The sequence below is a fragment of the Montipora capricornis genome, chromosome 14, assembly GCF_036669925.1.
Source record: "Montipora capricornis isolate CH-2021 chromosome 14, ASM3666992v2, whole genome shotgun sequence".
Lineage (NCBI taxonomy): Eukaryota > Metazoa > Cnidaria > Anthozoa > Scleractinia > Acroporidae > Montipora > Montipora capricornis.
This window is the reverse complement of record NC_090896.1, coordinates 19,897,992-19,912,991: the sequence shown is the minus strand read 5'-3', so window position 1 is coordinate 19,912,991 and position 15,000 is coordinate 19,897,992. Positions and strand designations below refer to the sequence as shown.

The 15,000-nt window shown below is 41.1% G+C and overlaps 1 protein-coding gene and 1 pseudogene across 1 annotated transcript; both read right to left on the bottom strand.

Moving 5' to 3' along the window:
* Positions 1 to 4,292: 4,292 nt before the first annotated feature.
* Positions 4,293 to 4,919, bottom strand: LOC138031639 (uncharacterized). Its single transcript, XM_068879294.1, has one exon. The coding sequence runs from the start codon at positions 4,917 to 4,919 to the stop codon at positions 4,293 to 4,295; it is 627 nt and encodes a 208-aa protein (XP_068735395.1).
* Positions 4,920 to 12,330: 7,411 nt separating this feature from the next.
* LOC138031638 (uncharacterized) lies at positions 12,331 to 14,604 on the bottom strand (annotated as a pseudogene).
* Positions 14,605 to 15,000: the final 396 nt, after the last annotated feature.

Sequence of the window (15,000 nt, the reverse complement as noted above, 5' to 3'; positions counted from 1 at the left end):
GTATCGATATCTTGGTCATGTCATTTATAATAATCTTCTCACCATCTGAAGTGTAGGTAAAACGTTGAATCTTTACAGGCGTACTACATTTCTCGCTATCCATCAACAGCGGCCTTTTGTGTTTAGAGTAAAGCAACGCTTCTTGCGCCGGCTCATCTTTCGTTTGTAAAAAAAGTGGAGAAGAGTCAATAGTGTTTTTCTTGTTACGTTTTATCGGAGACAACTGATGCACTTAGGCTATAATCGCTTTGTTGCCTGAATGCCTTGGTGGTGTAGTTAGCTCAGCAATTATTCCACTTGCTGTTGCCTCCATTGAAACTTCCGTCGCCCTTGCTGAACTTATCATGCCGTGCTTTTCGTTGAACTTGTTGTTCTCCCCATTGAACTTGCTGAGCTCCTTGAATTTCGTACGCTCCTAGCAGTTGTGGGAGACCTGAAACATCTACTCACCCTCGAAAATGTTTTCATCCACCCCCTGCTGACCCTGTATTTATATCAGATGGTGTGACCGGATCGAAAATCCAAGGCTCGAAATTTACTTATCTTTGATTGGCTAACCTAAACTTGGCCAAAGTTCAAAAGCCATCTCGTCCTTCTGATAGGTGCTTTTCGATCCTCACCGCGTTGATGACCTCCAATACCATAAAAACTTCGCCAGTCTGTCTCTCTGGCTGAATGGTACATGCGAGACTTAACGAAACGGCGAGACTAAGCTTGTTTACCATTTACCCAAAAAATCAGGCTATTTCCAGCCAAAATAGCAGGAACAGAAGAAACAACCAGCGTAGTATCATCAGCGTAAGCAGAAACAACAGGCAAAGAACACGGAGAAGCAGGAAGAGACAGACCAGAAATAACACCATTAAAACGTATGTTACAAGCAAGAACCTCACCCACTAAAACATAAAGGAGGGAGGACAGGGGACATCCCTGCCTCAACCCACGATATAACTTTAAAAAATTTGAAATATAACCATTTACATTCACACTAGTACTAACATTATTTTAAAATAACTTAACCCACCCAACAAAAGACTGCCCAAACCCCATTGCATACAAAGTAGAACGTAGGAATGTCCAATCAACCCTGTTGAATGCCTTTTCTTGATCAAGAGAAGAAGAGCAGCAGGAGCACCAGAAAAAGAACAAAAATCAACAAAATCAGGAAGAAAAGCAACATTTTCACCAATGAAATGGCCAGGAACACCACAAGACTGATCTTTATCGACAACCAATTGAATGACCCTAGGAAGACGAGCAGCAAAAGAACAAGACGCGATTTTGTAATCAACATTCACTGGGGAGATTGGATGCCAGTTTTTGGGATCAAGATGATCCCGTTTTTTAAAAGATAAAGTAATAATACCTCGGTGCAGAGAGCGAGACAAAGAACCCAAACCAAAAGCAGAATTCAAAACACAAACTAAATCAAAACCCAAAACATGCCAAAATTTTAAAATTCCATGGGAAGGCCATCACAACCAGGACCTTTACCACGGGCCATGCCCTGAAGAGCAGCAAAACACACCTCCTGGCTGAGAAGACGTTCTCACCCCTCACTATCATGAAAAGGAAGAACTGAAGAAATATTGAAAAGAAGCTCAGCGCGAGCATTAGAGTCACAAGGAGCAGCAGAGAAAAGATTCAAATAGAAAGAGTGAAACACACCACACAACCCATCCTTATCCATAACCAAAGTACCATCACTAGCTCTCAGCGCCAGAAATTATGGTCAGTGCCGTTTTTCTTTTCGAGCCGGAAGAAGTAAGCAGAGGAGGACTCACCCTCCTCCACCCACCTCGACCGGGCACAAACCTGAGCACCTCAAGCGACCTCAAGATCCAGAGCACGAAGACGAGACAGAGTAGAAAGATAAACAGGAAGGAAAGAAAGATGACCAGAATCAATATGAACTTTTAATATGGGCAGCCAGTTTAGACAAAAGAGCTGCGGTTACACTAGCCATTTTGCCCTTGGGTAACTGGCTTTTTCCCACGGGGAAGCATTTTCTTATGTGTAACTGATCTGCCCAAAGGGAAATAGCCTGCGGGAAATTTCCGTGGATACGTCAAAGAGAACAAAGGAATTGCCCATGACAGTTCCAGATGTAAGTCTTATGGTTAACAAGACCCCAGAGCGGCTCAACCAATCACAAGACTGCCGAACGCAAGAAACCACGTGCTGTGATAAACTGTGTAAACAACATGGCTGGCTTTCGCACAATGATGTGAGTATTGTTCACGTTTCTATTTGTATCGTAGATTATACTTTAATTTTATGGCATTTCCTGTTTCTACAGTAATGATATCGAACAGGATCCAGCTAGTGCTGTTCAGTGTAGAAATGGATATCTGTTTGAGCAGCGTATGACACAGCGAAGTGTTGAGCAAGCTGGCCCTTCCTACCTTGTGCAAGAACCGAGCAAATGTAAATCAGTATCAGCAGTTTCCTTGTTTTCCCGTTGGAGGCCATTTCCAGTTTCTTCCATCTGGTCGTCCTTGTAGCCCAGCCGAAAGCACCAGCAGTTGCGGGTCTTTACCAAGTGAATCCACTGAAGCGAAAAGCAAGCGTTGTAGCTGGTCAAATCCAGAGGTGAAATGCCTGATATCAGCTTACAAACAACATCACAACTTGCTAAAAGCAACGAGAAGCGCTCACGGCAAGAAAAGTGTATGGGAGAGTATCATGGATGAATTTATTAAATTGTGCAGGGAAGCTGGAATCGACACATCGAAAACTTTAGTGCAGATTAAAGAAAAATGGAGAGGCGTATTCGATAAATACAAAAGTGTTAGTGACAACAACAACAGGACCGGACGAGACCGCAAGACCTGCGAATTTTACGATGACATTGATGAATTCATGGCCAGCTCAGACAAAGTCAACCCCAAATTTGTGAAGGAAACCAACGTGGCTTCACATAAGAGAAAAGGCAGTGAAGAAGTGAGTGCGGGCGAGGAAAGTGATTGCGTAGCAACAACTGCTGATCCTATTACCGATACGGAACCAGGAGAAGACGACAACACCAAAATCAAACAACCAAATCAAAAGAAAAATCCGTCAGGTCTTCAACAAAAAAAGCGAAAGAGTACAAGTATTTATTCCACGGACACAGAAAATGCCATACTCCACATGTTTGAGGCCCAGCAAGAGGCATTTCAAAGATCGGAAGAGAAAGACGAACGAATGCTGCAGGCCATGATGAAGTCTCAAGAAGATGCTCAGAGGAGACACCAGGAATTTACTGTTGCTGTTTTAGCGAAATTAGGGGACATTTTCGCTTCCAAAAGGTAAATTTTACTTGTTAACTACGCGTTTCAGAAAATAGGGAAGTATTTGAATGGTTTGTCAGCATTTGTTGATATTTGAATTTGAACGACTTTTATGCAAATTTTCTTGTTACTGCGTTACAGTGACACGGAATCGGTGTTTTGTTGAAATCACATTTGTTAGTTTATCAAGTTGATTTCTCGCCGCTAACTGAGAGCTTTCGTGATTAACTTTCAACAAAGTTTATTTGAATTCATGTTTCGAATCACATATTAAAGAATTAGGCCTGTTTCAAAGGTCCTATTAAGCCGGTTTCGATTGTAGTGTGTTTCAGACGTCTAATTTAATTCAGTCGCATTTTGTTAAAAACAAATTAGGGGGTTTGTATGTACGAAATAATTCAAATTGGTGTTTTGCAACGGTGTTCCAAACAGTTATAATTTATGAATTGAGATCGGCATGGCACCAATACGACGTTTGAAACGGGCCTTATTAAATAATTAACATGAAATTGAACGACTCTGTTTTGCAAATTTCAAATCTTTTCTTATTCCGCGAAAGTGCGCGCGGAACAGCCCAAAGAGAGTCTGCCGCAAAGGAATATACAGCTCTTTTAGGACGGGGTGCGATTTCTGTTGATCTAAAAGTTGTTTGACAGTCCATGTTTTTTTCCAGAGATAAAAGTTAACTTTAACCATGATTTACAGGTATTGCATTCTTTTTCATGTAATGTGGTATCTGACTTTTTAACACGGTTTAAAGCCTGGCAAAAATACACAACTTCACTGGCTTGCGACGTGTTCAATAGCAGCTTGTGTGGGTGCACCAACATCACTGTGATTTTCATCCTCATCACTATCATCGTGGCCTCCATCAAATTCCTCATTTCTCATGATGCAGATGTTGTGTAAAACACAACATGCAACGATTGTGTCCGGAATACTCTTGTGGTCCTCGTCTAGGCGTTTCAGTAAAACTCTCCATCTCCCTTTAATCAGGCCAAATGCATGTTCAGAAATTATTCATGCTTTAGAAAGTTCCTTATTGAACTTTTTCTGATCTTCAGTAAGGGCACCATTATCTTTAAGTACTGGTAGAAGCCAGGTCTTTAGGGGGTAGGCAGAGTCTCCAACCACAAGGGGACGAATTACGGTACTTCCTAAATCAAGGGTAGGCTCCATGAGAATGTCTTCATCTTCTGCTGCCCAGTAAAAGTCAGTTAAGCGCAACATTCGGGCATCATGCAGGCTTCCAGGGAATCCGGCTGCAACGAATAAAAATAGTCCTGTATAATCCACTACCCCTTGAACAAGGCAGCTACAGAAATGTTTGCGGTTGAAATAATCCTTGTGATTGATTAGTGGTGCTTTGATTGGTATGTGACTTCCGTCAATCGCTGCAACTACATTTGGAACCTTGCTCTTCATGGAAAATCCTTGGACTTTTTTTATGACATCTGCTCTTGCAGAAGGGAACGTTATGATTTCGTTTTGAAAGTTGCAGAGTTCTTGCACAAATTCGTGGCAGCAGCTAATTACCGTAGGTTTCGCTAGTCCCATCATTAATCCACAGGATCGGTAGCACTCGCCGTTTGCTAAATGCCATAAACTAGCAGCCACTCGCTTGTCCACTGGAATAGCCTTGCGCATCCTAGTGTTGTTGACGTTCCATGTTTGGCCCTACAAGCTGGCAGATAAATTCAAAAGTTCCTCGAGACACTCTAAAGTTCTCTTTCCCCCAGTGGTCAATCACTCTGTCATTTAGAAGTCCTTGAAACCAGTTCTGCGGATGTGGAAATACCCAAGCACGCCTCTTCTTGCGAGCGGCAAGTCGACGTCTAAAATATAAATGGGAAAGTTGCAAGGACTGGAGAAAGCGTGACTGAAGTCGACGTCTTCGTTGCCTTCTTAAAATAAAACGCTGAATCGCTGAACTCAATTGAGGTGGACGATTTAAGAGAAGCGCCGTGACAATTACCGAAATTAAGCCAAAGAAAAGTTCGTCGTTCAGATCTTCCATGTTTACATGCAGGTAAGTTTCCCGCCAAATCAGGTTAACAAGCGTGTAACCGCAAACGGGAAGTCGATCATAACCCAGGGTAAACCCAACCCAAGCCGTAACCCGAAGGTTGCCCATGGGCAAGAGGTCTAGTGTAACCGCACCTAATATCACGTTCCACTAATTTACTTTTACTACGGTTAACACAATAATTTTTACTAATACGTTTAATATGGGATTTGCCGCTGTCCCATCACCCAGTGAGGGAAGAAAAAGAAGACTGACGAGACTGCCAGTAAGACCAAAAAGTTGAGATGAAGTCGATTTACTTGTTTTCATCCAAAACAGAACGATTGAGCTTCCACAACCCCGGACTCGGAGGAACGGAGTTGGGGAGAGCCCATGAAAAAGAAAGAGCACAATGATCAGAAAAAGGACATGTAGAATGTCTACAGAAGACACATAAGGCACCCAAGCATACGGAGAACGGATGAGGTCAATGCGCAATGCAAGGGCCCCATCGGGCCGGAACCAGATAAAAGCAGAATCATTTGGGTGCCTTTCACGCCAAATATCCACCACAACACCGACAATAAAGCAGAACTTTCCAGAGAAACATCAAAAGGGCAAGACCCACGGCGATCCCAAACACAATCCAGGGCCGTGTTGAAATCGCCGCACGAAAGAGTAGGAATTGCAGGATCAATAGAATCAACATAAGGATTCAAAAAAGCGTCACGATCTGGATTACGCTTAGGAGCATAAATAAAAGCAACACGGAAGACAGAACCACGAAAACCAAACTCAACCAAAACAAAACGACCATCAAATTCGCAAACAACAGACCGACAATCCAAGACTGAACAATACAGAACAACCACACCGCAAGAATGATTCGTACCGAAAGAACCAGCACACAAATAACCACAAACGAGAAAATCAAGAAAGAAGATCGTCATTAGAGACCGCGTGGGTCTCCTGTAGACAAACTACCAAAGGAGAGAGATGGGACAACCACTGAAGAAAACTGAGACGCTGGTCACCATCTCTCAAATCATTAACGTTAACAGAAATAACAGAGAGAGCCATAATAAAGCAAAAAATTTTGAGTGAAAAACCCATGACGAAAAAGAAGACAAAGAACAAAAAAGTAACAGGATGGTGAGACAACGGCAAGTTAATGGTGCCTAGCAGGCTTAGGCAACGAAGGACAACGACGGGAGGACCTATGAGGATCCGGGCTAAGAGGCGACCTCTCATCCCCGGAACAGGACGGAGAACGAGAGGACTTGCACAGAGCCATTCCCGAGCCAGAAGAAGTACTGACCCAGGGAGGAAGAGGAACGGCAAACAGACATGAGGGCTGGGAAGAGCCCCCAACCCGCCCCAAAGCAAACAGATCATCAGTAGATGACAGACTTTTGGACCATGGATGCCGTATGTTCCCTGGACACAAGAGGGGGCAGCACCTCCCACGTAACATAACTACGCACAACTTTGATGGGAATCCTTGACCTTAAAGATCTAGAATCCGCTAATGAGACCTGACCGTCATCGCCCGAGAAAACCACATCCCCTGAAACACCCGACGAGGGCATGTCGGACAAACAAGTCCCTGGAAGAGGAGAGAAGGAAGGGGAGGACTCGAAAACCTCCTCCTGAGGCACCCCAGACCGACCGGCGGAGGCCTCCAAAACACTGACAGAACATTGGCTAGGAGAGGGATCCAGAACTCCCTCCTCAGCCACCCCAGACCCACTGACGAGCCAGGGCTGGCTCACCACTTCGTCAAGCTCATTATCACGAACATCGACAACCATACTCTCAGCACCAGACTCAGGCTCAGCCGGATTCCCAGCAGGCACAACCTCTGGGACAACAGCGGGCTCGACAGTGCCAGGCACCACAACAGGAGCAGCGACAGCCACACAACACCATACATACATACATACATACTGACCGCTCCCCCATAGGCGCTTTTCAGGGCCAAAGAAACACAACGAAACGAACAGAACAACAACAACTGTTAAGAATCCCAACTGGCCGGAGGCAAACCAGTTGGATATTTACAAGTGCAGCTGAGAAGTTGAACCAGGGACTACCAGGAACAAATTCAACGAGTGGTCAGAGCGGGTCTTGAACCCAGGATCTCCGGTTAAGGCAAGCGCCCTAACCACTGGGCAACACTGTTTCCTATATTATGAATTATGAACGTCCCCAACATCTGCATTAACGTCATTATCATAATCATTGCAATTATCATCACCATCATCATCATCATCATTATCATTCTCACTGTCGACATCAGTGGCCGGGTTACCTGGCACATACCATACAGGCTTCGGACAGTATCTCACAAAATGTCCAGCCTCATGACATCTTTCACAGTTTCCCATTTAGAGGGAAGTCAGCCGCCTTGTGATTATTATCACAAATATCACACACCAGTGGTTGCCCCTTGTACCAGACTCTGCAATTGACCCCATCAATAACAATATTTCGTTGGATGTCATGCTTGCACGCTTAAGACGGGTACTGGTGTGCACGCCAGGGACATTGGACCACTGCTGATAATGGACCTCCTTTATGTCCCCCAAAAACTTAAGAGCCTCTTTAACCCGCTCATTGCTAAATTCATAGGGAAACAAGTACACCATCATGAAGGTGATGGGGGTAGAAACAACCACGTCACAATGGACATCACCAAAAGAGATGAACCCGGCCTCCTCATAGGTCTTTTTGTGGGCAAGGTCTATAAATGAGATACGAATAATACCCCCCGGACAGACCTGGATTGAATTGACCAGGCCAGCCAGGGAATCCGCAATGATGCCGGCAACCCCGGCATGGGAAGTCCCAGCCGGGAAGCCGAACTTTATGATTACAGTATGCATGTTACGCAGAACCATTATTGACAATTAGTTTAAATTCTCTAATAAATTACCAGTATAATACTTTAACAATAAACTAAGATTAATCTTAAGCAGCTGCAAAAGGACTAAATTTAAATAAGTATTTTCACCTTTATATGTCACACTAATTCAAAATATAATGCCACTCAAATATTAAGATATATTATGATGCAAATAAGCTAGTACAAATATGGAAGATAAATGAACACCTAAATCACACTAAAGCAGTCACTCGCTTAAGGAGTAACTAATCAGATAATTTATCAAGTCCCACACTAATCAATCACTCAAACAAAGTAGAAAAGAAACCCTTTGGACAAAATGCACAAAGGGAAACTACGGAAAAAGGTAACCAGTCATTAAAGAAGCAAATAAGCAGGTAATTTAACAGTTTTAGTATCACACTAAATAAATTCCCAAAAATAACCTTTATAAATGAAAATTAAGGGCAGCCCTTAAACAATCCTGCTTACAGAACAACCAAAAACCACCAGAACACACAAAATTTAAAAGCTACAAGGAAAACCAAAAAGGATAATTCAAAGATGGACTAAATGAAGTAATAACCAAACAAAAACGCGGGCGCAAAAAGCCCTGGAAGTGAGAAAAACGAAAAGACTCTGCTTACCCCGGGTTACTGCAGAATACGGAGCATTAGCCACCGGGAGGGTCACCGAAAAAAGGAAAGAAAACAAAAAAGACGAAGACAAGGACAACAAACCTTACCACACTGCAAAAAAGGAAAACCACACTCCAAAATTAAAAAAGAAGCCCACGCCACACTCCGATAGGAACGTCTCCCAGCAAAAATTGAAGTTTACCGTGCAGGGTTTGACTTTTCACAGCCAAACCCGCGTTCATGTAACAGCTCTGAGGGGACTCCCGGGGAAGAAAAATACAGTAGGATATTGACAGATTACTTCTTTGAATCGCTTCATAATATCAGCATCAACATTAAAACACACCGGGCCATCTAGATCCAAGGCTTGACATATAGCATCCACCCCAGATATGTATACATATATATGTCAAGGATGGAGGTTAAGCTTATAAATCCACTCCAAACTTCCAACACATGTGGTACATCTGAGCCGTACCAGAGAGTACTCAACCTAGCGAGCTAGTGAGCATCGGCAATGATTCATCCTAGTAGAGTGCTCAATTTGGACATGAAAGCAAAAGCTTTGTAATGCCAACGAGCTATACCTAACTGCAGACAGTGCTGTTTCGGCCTTCTGGGCCTCATCAGGGCAGTGCTGATGTCTAGGATGGAGGTTGAGCTTATAAAGCCACCCCAAATGTCCCACACATGTGGTACATCTAAGCCGTGCCAGAGTGCTGATCAGTACTGTCTGCAGTTAGATATAGCTCTTTGGCATTACAAAGCTTTTACTTTCATGTCCAAATTGAGCACTCTACTAGGATGTCATTGCCGCTAGTAATTGCGCATGCTCACTAGCTCGCTAGTTTGAGCACTCTGGCATGGCTTAGATGTACCACATTTGTGGCTTTATAAGCTTAACCTCTATCCTAGACATCACCACTGCACTGATGAGGCCAAGAAGACCGAAACAGTACTGTCTGCAGTTAGTTATTTGTATATTTATTTAAGATATATGTAAGATATGTATAAGATGTAAAGTGGAGAGGGAGAGAAAGGCTCTTTTGCACATTAGCTTAGCAGGCAATAATTACAAAAATAAGGAGGTAACAACGTTTCTGTGTGGATAGAAATGTGAATTGTTAATTCCAAGGCCAACAAAGTGTTGAAGTAGGACCAAGGTTGTTTCCATGCTAATTTCCGGTCGTGTATACATTATGTTAAATCGTTTCATTGCTGTTTATGTATTATATTTATTTGAGCATTCTTCTAAATTTCGTTTCATTATTTAATTTCTTTGTAGTTTGAACCACAATCTCTATCATCACAACCACATCTCTACTCTCCTACTTGGGAATAAATAGTCTTATATATTCATTGACAATTCTGCATGTGGTGGCTTAAGTTACACGTTCAATCTTGCTCCTAATCTACAAAGATATGATAAGCCGTGACCTTTCGAAGGTCACATCAGTTTGAAATTTGAAGCTCTACCCTGCTAATGCATCGAGTTAAGTTTGGATCAACCACTTCGTTTGAGGAAGGAGCAGCAAGAGAGGCCTGATTACAAAAGCATATGATAAAATCAGAGCTCTGAAGACAGATCAATCAAACAGGTCTCTAGTTAAAAATAAACTCGTACATTTAAATACCCTTTTTGAGGATTTTTCTACAGCTCATGCCTCATATCATTGTCTCAAAGACGAGTGCGATATTGACAAATTGAAGGAATACTTCAGCGCAGTTGAACAGTCAACGGTACAAATTATAGCCAATGTTGTATGCTTGATTATATCTCGAAAACTTCCAGAGCAAGATCTCCATCAGGAACTCAAGTAAATTAAGGCTTAACCGTCAACTATGAATTATCCCCTGTGATGCTCACATACCTGAGACGTAAATTCAAGATGGCGGGCGTCTTCGCATTTTTTCTCCTAGCCATTTTGGCATGGCAGTGAAAGGTTATGTGCCAATGTTTTGGATTATCCAATAAATGATGGGATACTGCATTTGTTACCAAAGGTTAGTTTCGTTTTTCTTTTATCTTTTGGTGGCTCAGTGCCCAAAGTGTGATCAAAAGAAGCTCCAGCTTATAACTGTTGTTCCAATTGAGCATCTTTTTGGGTAGAAAAATAAAAGATTTTGTAGATTCTGATTTCTCAGCAAGTGATCTGATTTAAATTATTTTCTTTCTGATGAAGTTGTTGGCCTGCCTCTATATGAAGGTTGTGCATTTGGAAAAGTCTTGTAAGAGAAGATAAATTTTGATCAAGAATCTCGCAGATAGCATTAATTTGGCTTGTTAGACACAAGTTTTTTTGCAATGATATGCTGGTAGTTCATTTCTAATCTTCCAGTGCACTGAAGTAGAATTGAATCAGTAATGAAAAAACCATGAGTTTTTGGGTTTACAAATATACCAAGCTTTAATAATATTGCAGTCATTTTAATTTTTACAGCATCAATGGTTTTTAGGCAAGACTGTTCTACATCAGAATTCATGTATCAACAACAATACCTCTTTAAAAGTGGAACTTGAATTGTAAAATAATTTGAATCATAGCCAAAGTTATATCAAACTTTAAAATATGAAGTACTTACGTAATTGTCGGTAAGGATGGTGTTGTTTTGTGTGGAACTGCTGTGCGGTTCTGCACATTACAGTATGAGATACTGTACTGTGAATGCAACATTTGTAAAACTGAGCTGAACACGTAGTCATGAAAGGTTAAATAGGTGCACAGTAATCTTCCATAGTTTGAGCAGCTCTGAAGCAGTCTTCATTTTTTTCTTTCAGCGGCAATTTAGATGTTGGTTCTAATTTCATTTTCTGTGGCATGTTTATGATTAGATGATTTGTAATTATTTTTCCAGGTCTGAATACCATTAAAAATCGTCTTGTATGCTTTCAGCACCAGAACTCGTACTTTAGCAAGGTGTGCTCCATAGTGTTCAATGTGATATCTGGATTTGAGGTTCTTGCCAACGTTCTGTTTCAGTTTCTCAAATTTCTGCACTTCTTCACAAGTTCCCAGGACTTGTTATATGGCTTTTTCTTTCTTGGGTACCAATGTATCTGACTTTTGGTGTTTTGTTGGTGGTTCTTGGGGTGAAGACTTGCCTAGCTCAGCCATTTTTCTTTTTCTCTCTCTATCACGAAGGAGTGAGTCAGGCTTAAGTGGTGTTTCAGCCTCTGTTTGCAGTTGTGCATTTACATTTATTTTTCTTGAGCATGGAACTTCTTCATGTCCATGATGATCACTGTAACCTTCACCGTTATCATTATCTTCAGGTTCATCACCACAGTCTGTTAAGTCTTCATTCTTTGCATCCCGAGCCAACAGTTTCCATTTGAGTCTCATCACTCTTATTGTCATCATCAGTAGCATCTACCATCCACTGAACCAAGCAGCATGTCAGGGGGTCTTTCCCACGTACTAGAGCCACCTCTCATTTTTGTTGCAGGGATCTTCACCTTATCTTGTAAGCATTTCTCCCAGAAATTTTGAGTAGCTCTTGCTCCATGTTTATAGAACTGGAACAGAAGTGTTACAGGTTTGGTTCCTCTTGTCTGGAGTTTGCTTCCTGTGGCCCATCAAAAAATTCAACATGGTCTTCCATCTCTTTCCACCAAACACCCTGTCCTGGCTTCAGAAAATCAGGGATTAACTTTACGTGAGCTGCCCAGCTATCTGCATATCTCACTCTTAAAGATCACATTGTTGCCTAATTTGGGAAGTGACTGTGCTATCTTACTTGTTTCTCTTTCCTCCTCCCTGAGAACACCGTCACTACCAGTGTTAGCTTTCTCTTATTGTAAGTGCAGCATTGCATTTGTGGATAGGTCTTCAATCCTTTTGCTCCAAGTTTTCATTGTTGTGTCTGACAACTTCTCAAACAGCATTTCAAACATTTCTGCATTTGTAGATCTGTACGAAACCACTCGAGGCTATTTACTGGAGTGGGTGACACAGCTGTGGAGGTACAGACCAAAGAGTTTCCTGTATGTCAAAACCTTTGGTAGTGTCAGCACTTTGCGGCATTGCATTGCATGCCTCCAGCAGAGGTTATGCAGGCGCAGGATCATCTTGGGGGATCTTGGTTCTTCTTGTGCATAGTAGATTTTAATCATTTCACTGAGGGTCACAAGAAGTACGCTTATCTGACAACTAGTGATTGAGCAATGGTAACATATATCAGAGTCTTCCTGTAATGAACATGCCTGAGTTTCTCTTTGCTATACTGGATGGAAAGAAGTTCCTTTAGTGTAATAAGTGTATCAATATCAGTGATGTGATGTGGTAGCTCCTGTAATATATTCTTGATGTGATTCATGGAACAGTGAAGGGCCTCAAAGAACAATACCTCGTACTTCTCAACACTATGAAAATGAAATCACATGAAAATGCCATGAATTTTTCATGGCATTTTTAGAGTATAATCAGTGCAATTTAATTACTTATTAATGGGAAATTCATGATCTTAATAATGGGAATTTCATAGTCGTCAAGCCCATGGTTTTTGGTACGTTTCATGGCCATGATAAAAGCATTATTTTTGAGAATTTCATAGTTTTTTCATGCCATACTTTTCATAGGCTTTTTGTTGCTATGAAAAACCCATGGTTTTTCCAGGATGGAGGGCTGTTGTTTTCACGGACTTTTAATGGTATCCTTTTAACATGAATTTCATGGGGTTTGGTTTTCATGGCCCATGAAATTATCATGAAACGTACCAAAAATGATGGCCATGATAATTTTAATGGTATTTTTAGGCCATTTTCATGTTTTAGTGGCCACTAGGTTAATGATGCCATGAATAATATTCTAGTGCATTTTCATGGCATTTTCATGCTGTTTAAACCATCAAATGTCATGATGATACAGCCTAGGCGTACTGTTTTCCTCATAAAAATTAGAACTAGCACTCATAGAAGTAGTGCATGAGCACTAAATATAAAACCATTATGAAAGCCACTAAAAACTGACAAGTTTAAACAAAAACTTATTTATTCATATGTTAATGAATAAAGTAACACCCTTGCGAAATAACTCTGGGAATTCCAAATAGTAAAAAATGCTCACTTAAGCTTGGAATTCTAAATTATGCAAATTAGCTTGAAATTACTAGGAATTTCTGGAAATTTCTTGGAATTAATAGAGCAAAGATTTGGGCAATAGCTGGAATGTTCTTGACCAAGGTCAGAAAAATCAAAAAGAATAACTGACTCTTGTAACACAGAATGTTTCACGATCTTAGATTCTGCCGCCTCAAAATTGCAAATTAAGATCAAAGAGGCATTGCACATTAAGTGGGAAAATCCCATCCTTAATCAGCAGTTGAGGCATTTAGATTTGTCTCTTTCTATTTAATTACGTTGTTCTTTTGTCTTTTATTTTATTGCTATGTGCGCTATTTTTGTTTTCTGCGCATTTCACACTTCATATTTAAATTGTACGCAAGTTCTGACATGTAATTTTGCAACATATCTTAACATAAATTCAAATGTACAACCGTTGAAAAGCTCATTTGCAACTGAAGATGACATGAGTATGTCGAAACATGTTTTGTAAATTGAAAACGATCGTTTCTTTTTTGAGAGTTATTGTTACTCTGCTATCTTTACGTCCGTTTGGAAATATTATCCACGACATAGCAGGAAAATATGGTAAGAAAGTCAGCATCTCTGACCTTCGGAAGTTTGAGAAGACTTCTATCAAAGTAAGCAAAGCTGAGTTGGATTTGAATTTTCTCAAAAACTGTTTATCCTTCAATGTGTTTCCGAAATTTATCTGTTTTCAACTACCAAATACAAGTAGACATGATGTACATGCTATTCGAAAACGTCTACTACGAAGTGCAATCGCCAAAAGAAGAAAGGAATTCAGTAAGCTAACCCTTGTAAGAGACAGGTTGGCCGACCATATCAATGGCGTTGTTAACAACATCGATCGATACATCCTCCATCGAAGTGTAAAATACAATGTTGGAAAAGCTGTTAAACGTGTTATAGCCACCCACGAGAAGAAACTTAAAAACCTAACGCGAAACATGGTTCTACCATTTTCTCCAACGGAGACAGTTACCAACCTCTCTTCGCAGAACCTCACGTCCGAGCAACTTGGAATACTTAAATACGGTCTTTCACATTCTATCAATAACTGAAAATAACTGAGAAATAGAAGTGCACATGTGGAACTCAAGAAACAAGGTTATAAT

What these genes read in the sequence shown, in the direction of transcription:
- LOC138031639 (XM_068879294.1), bottom strand. Translation starts at nt 4,919, where the DNA reads ATGCGCAAGGCTATTCCAGTGGACAAGCGAGTGGCTGCTAGTTTATGG.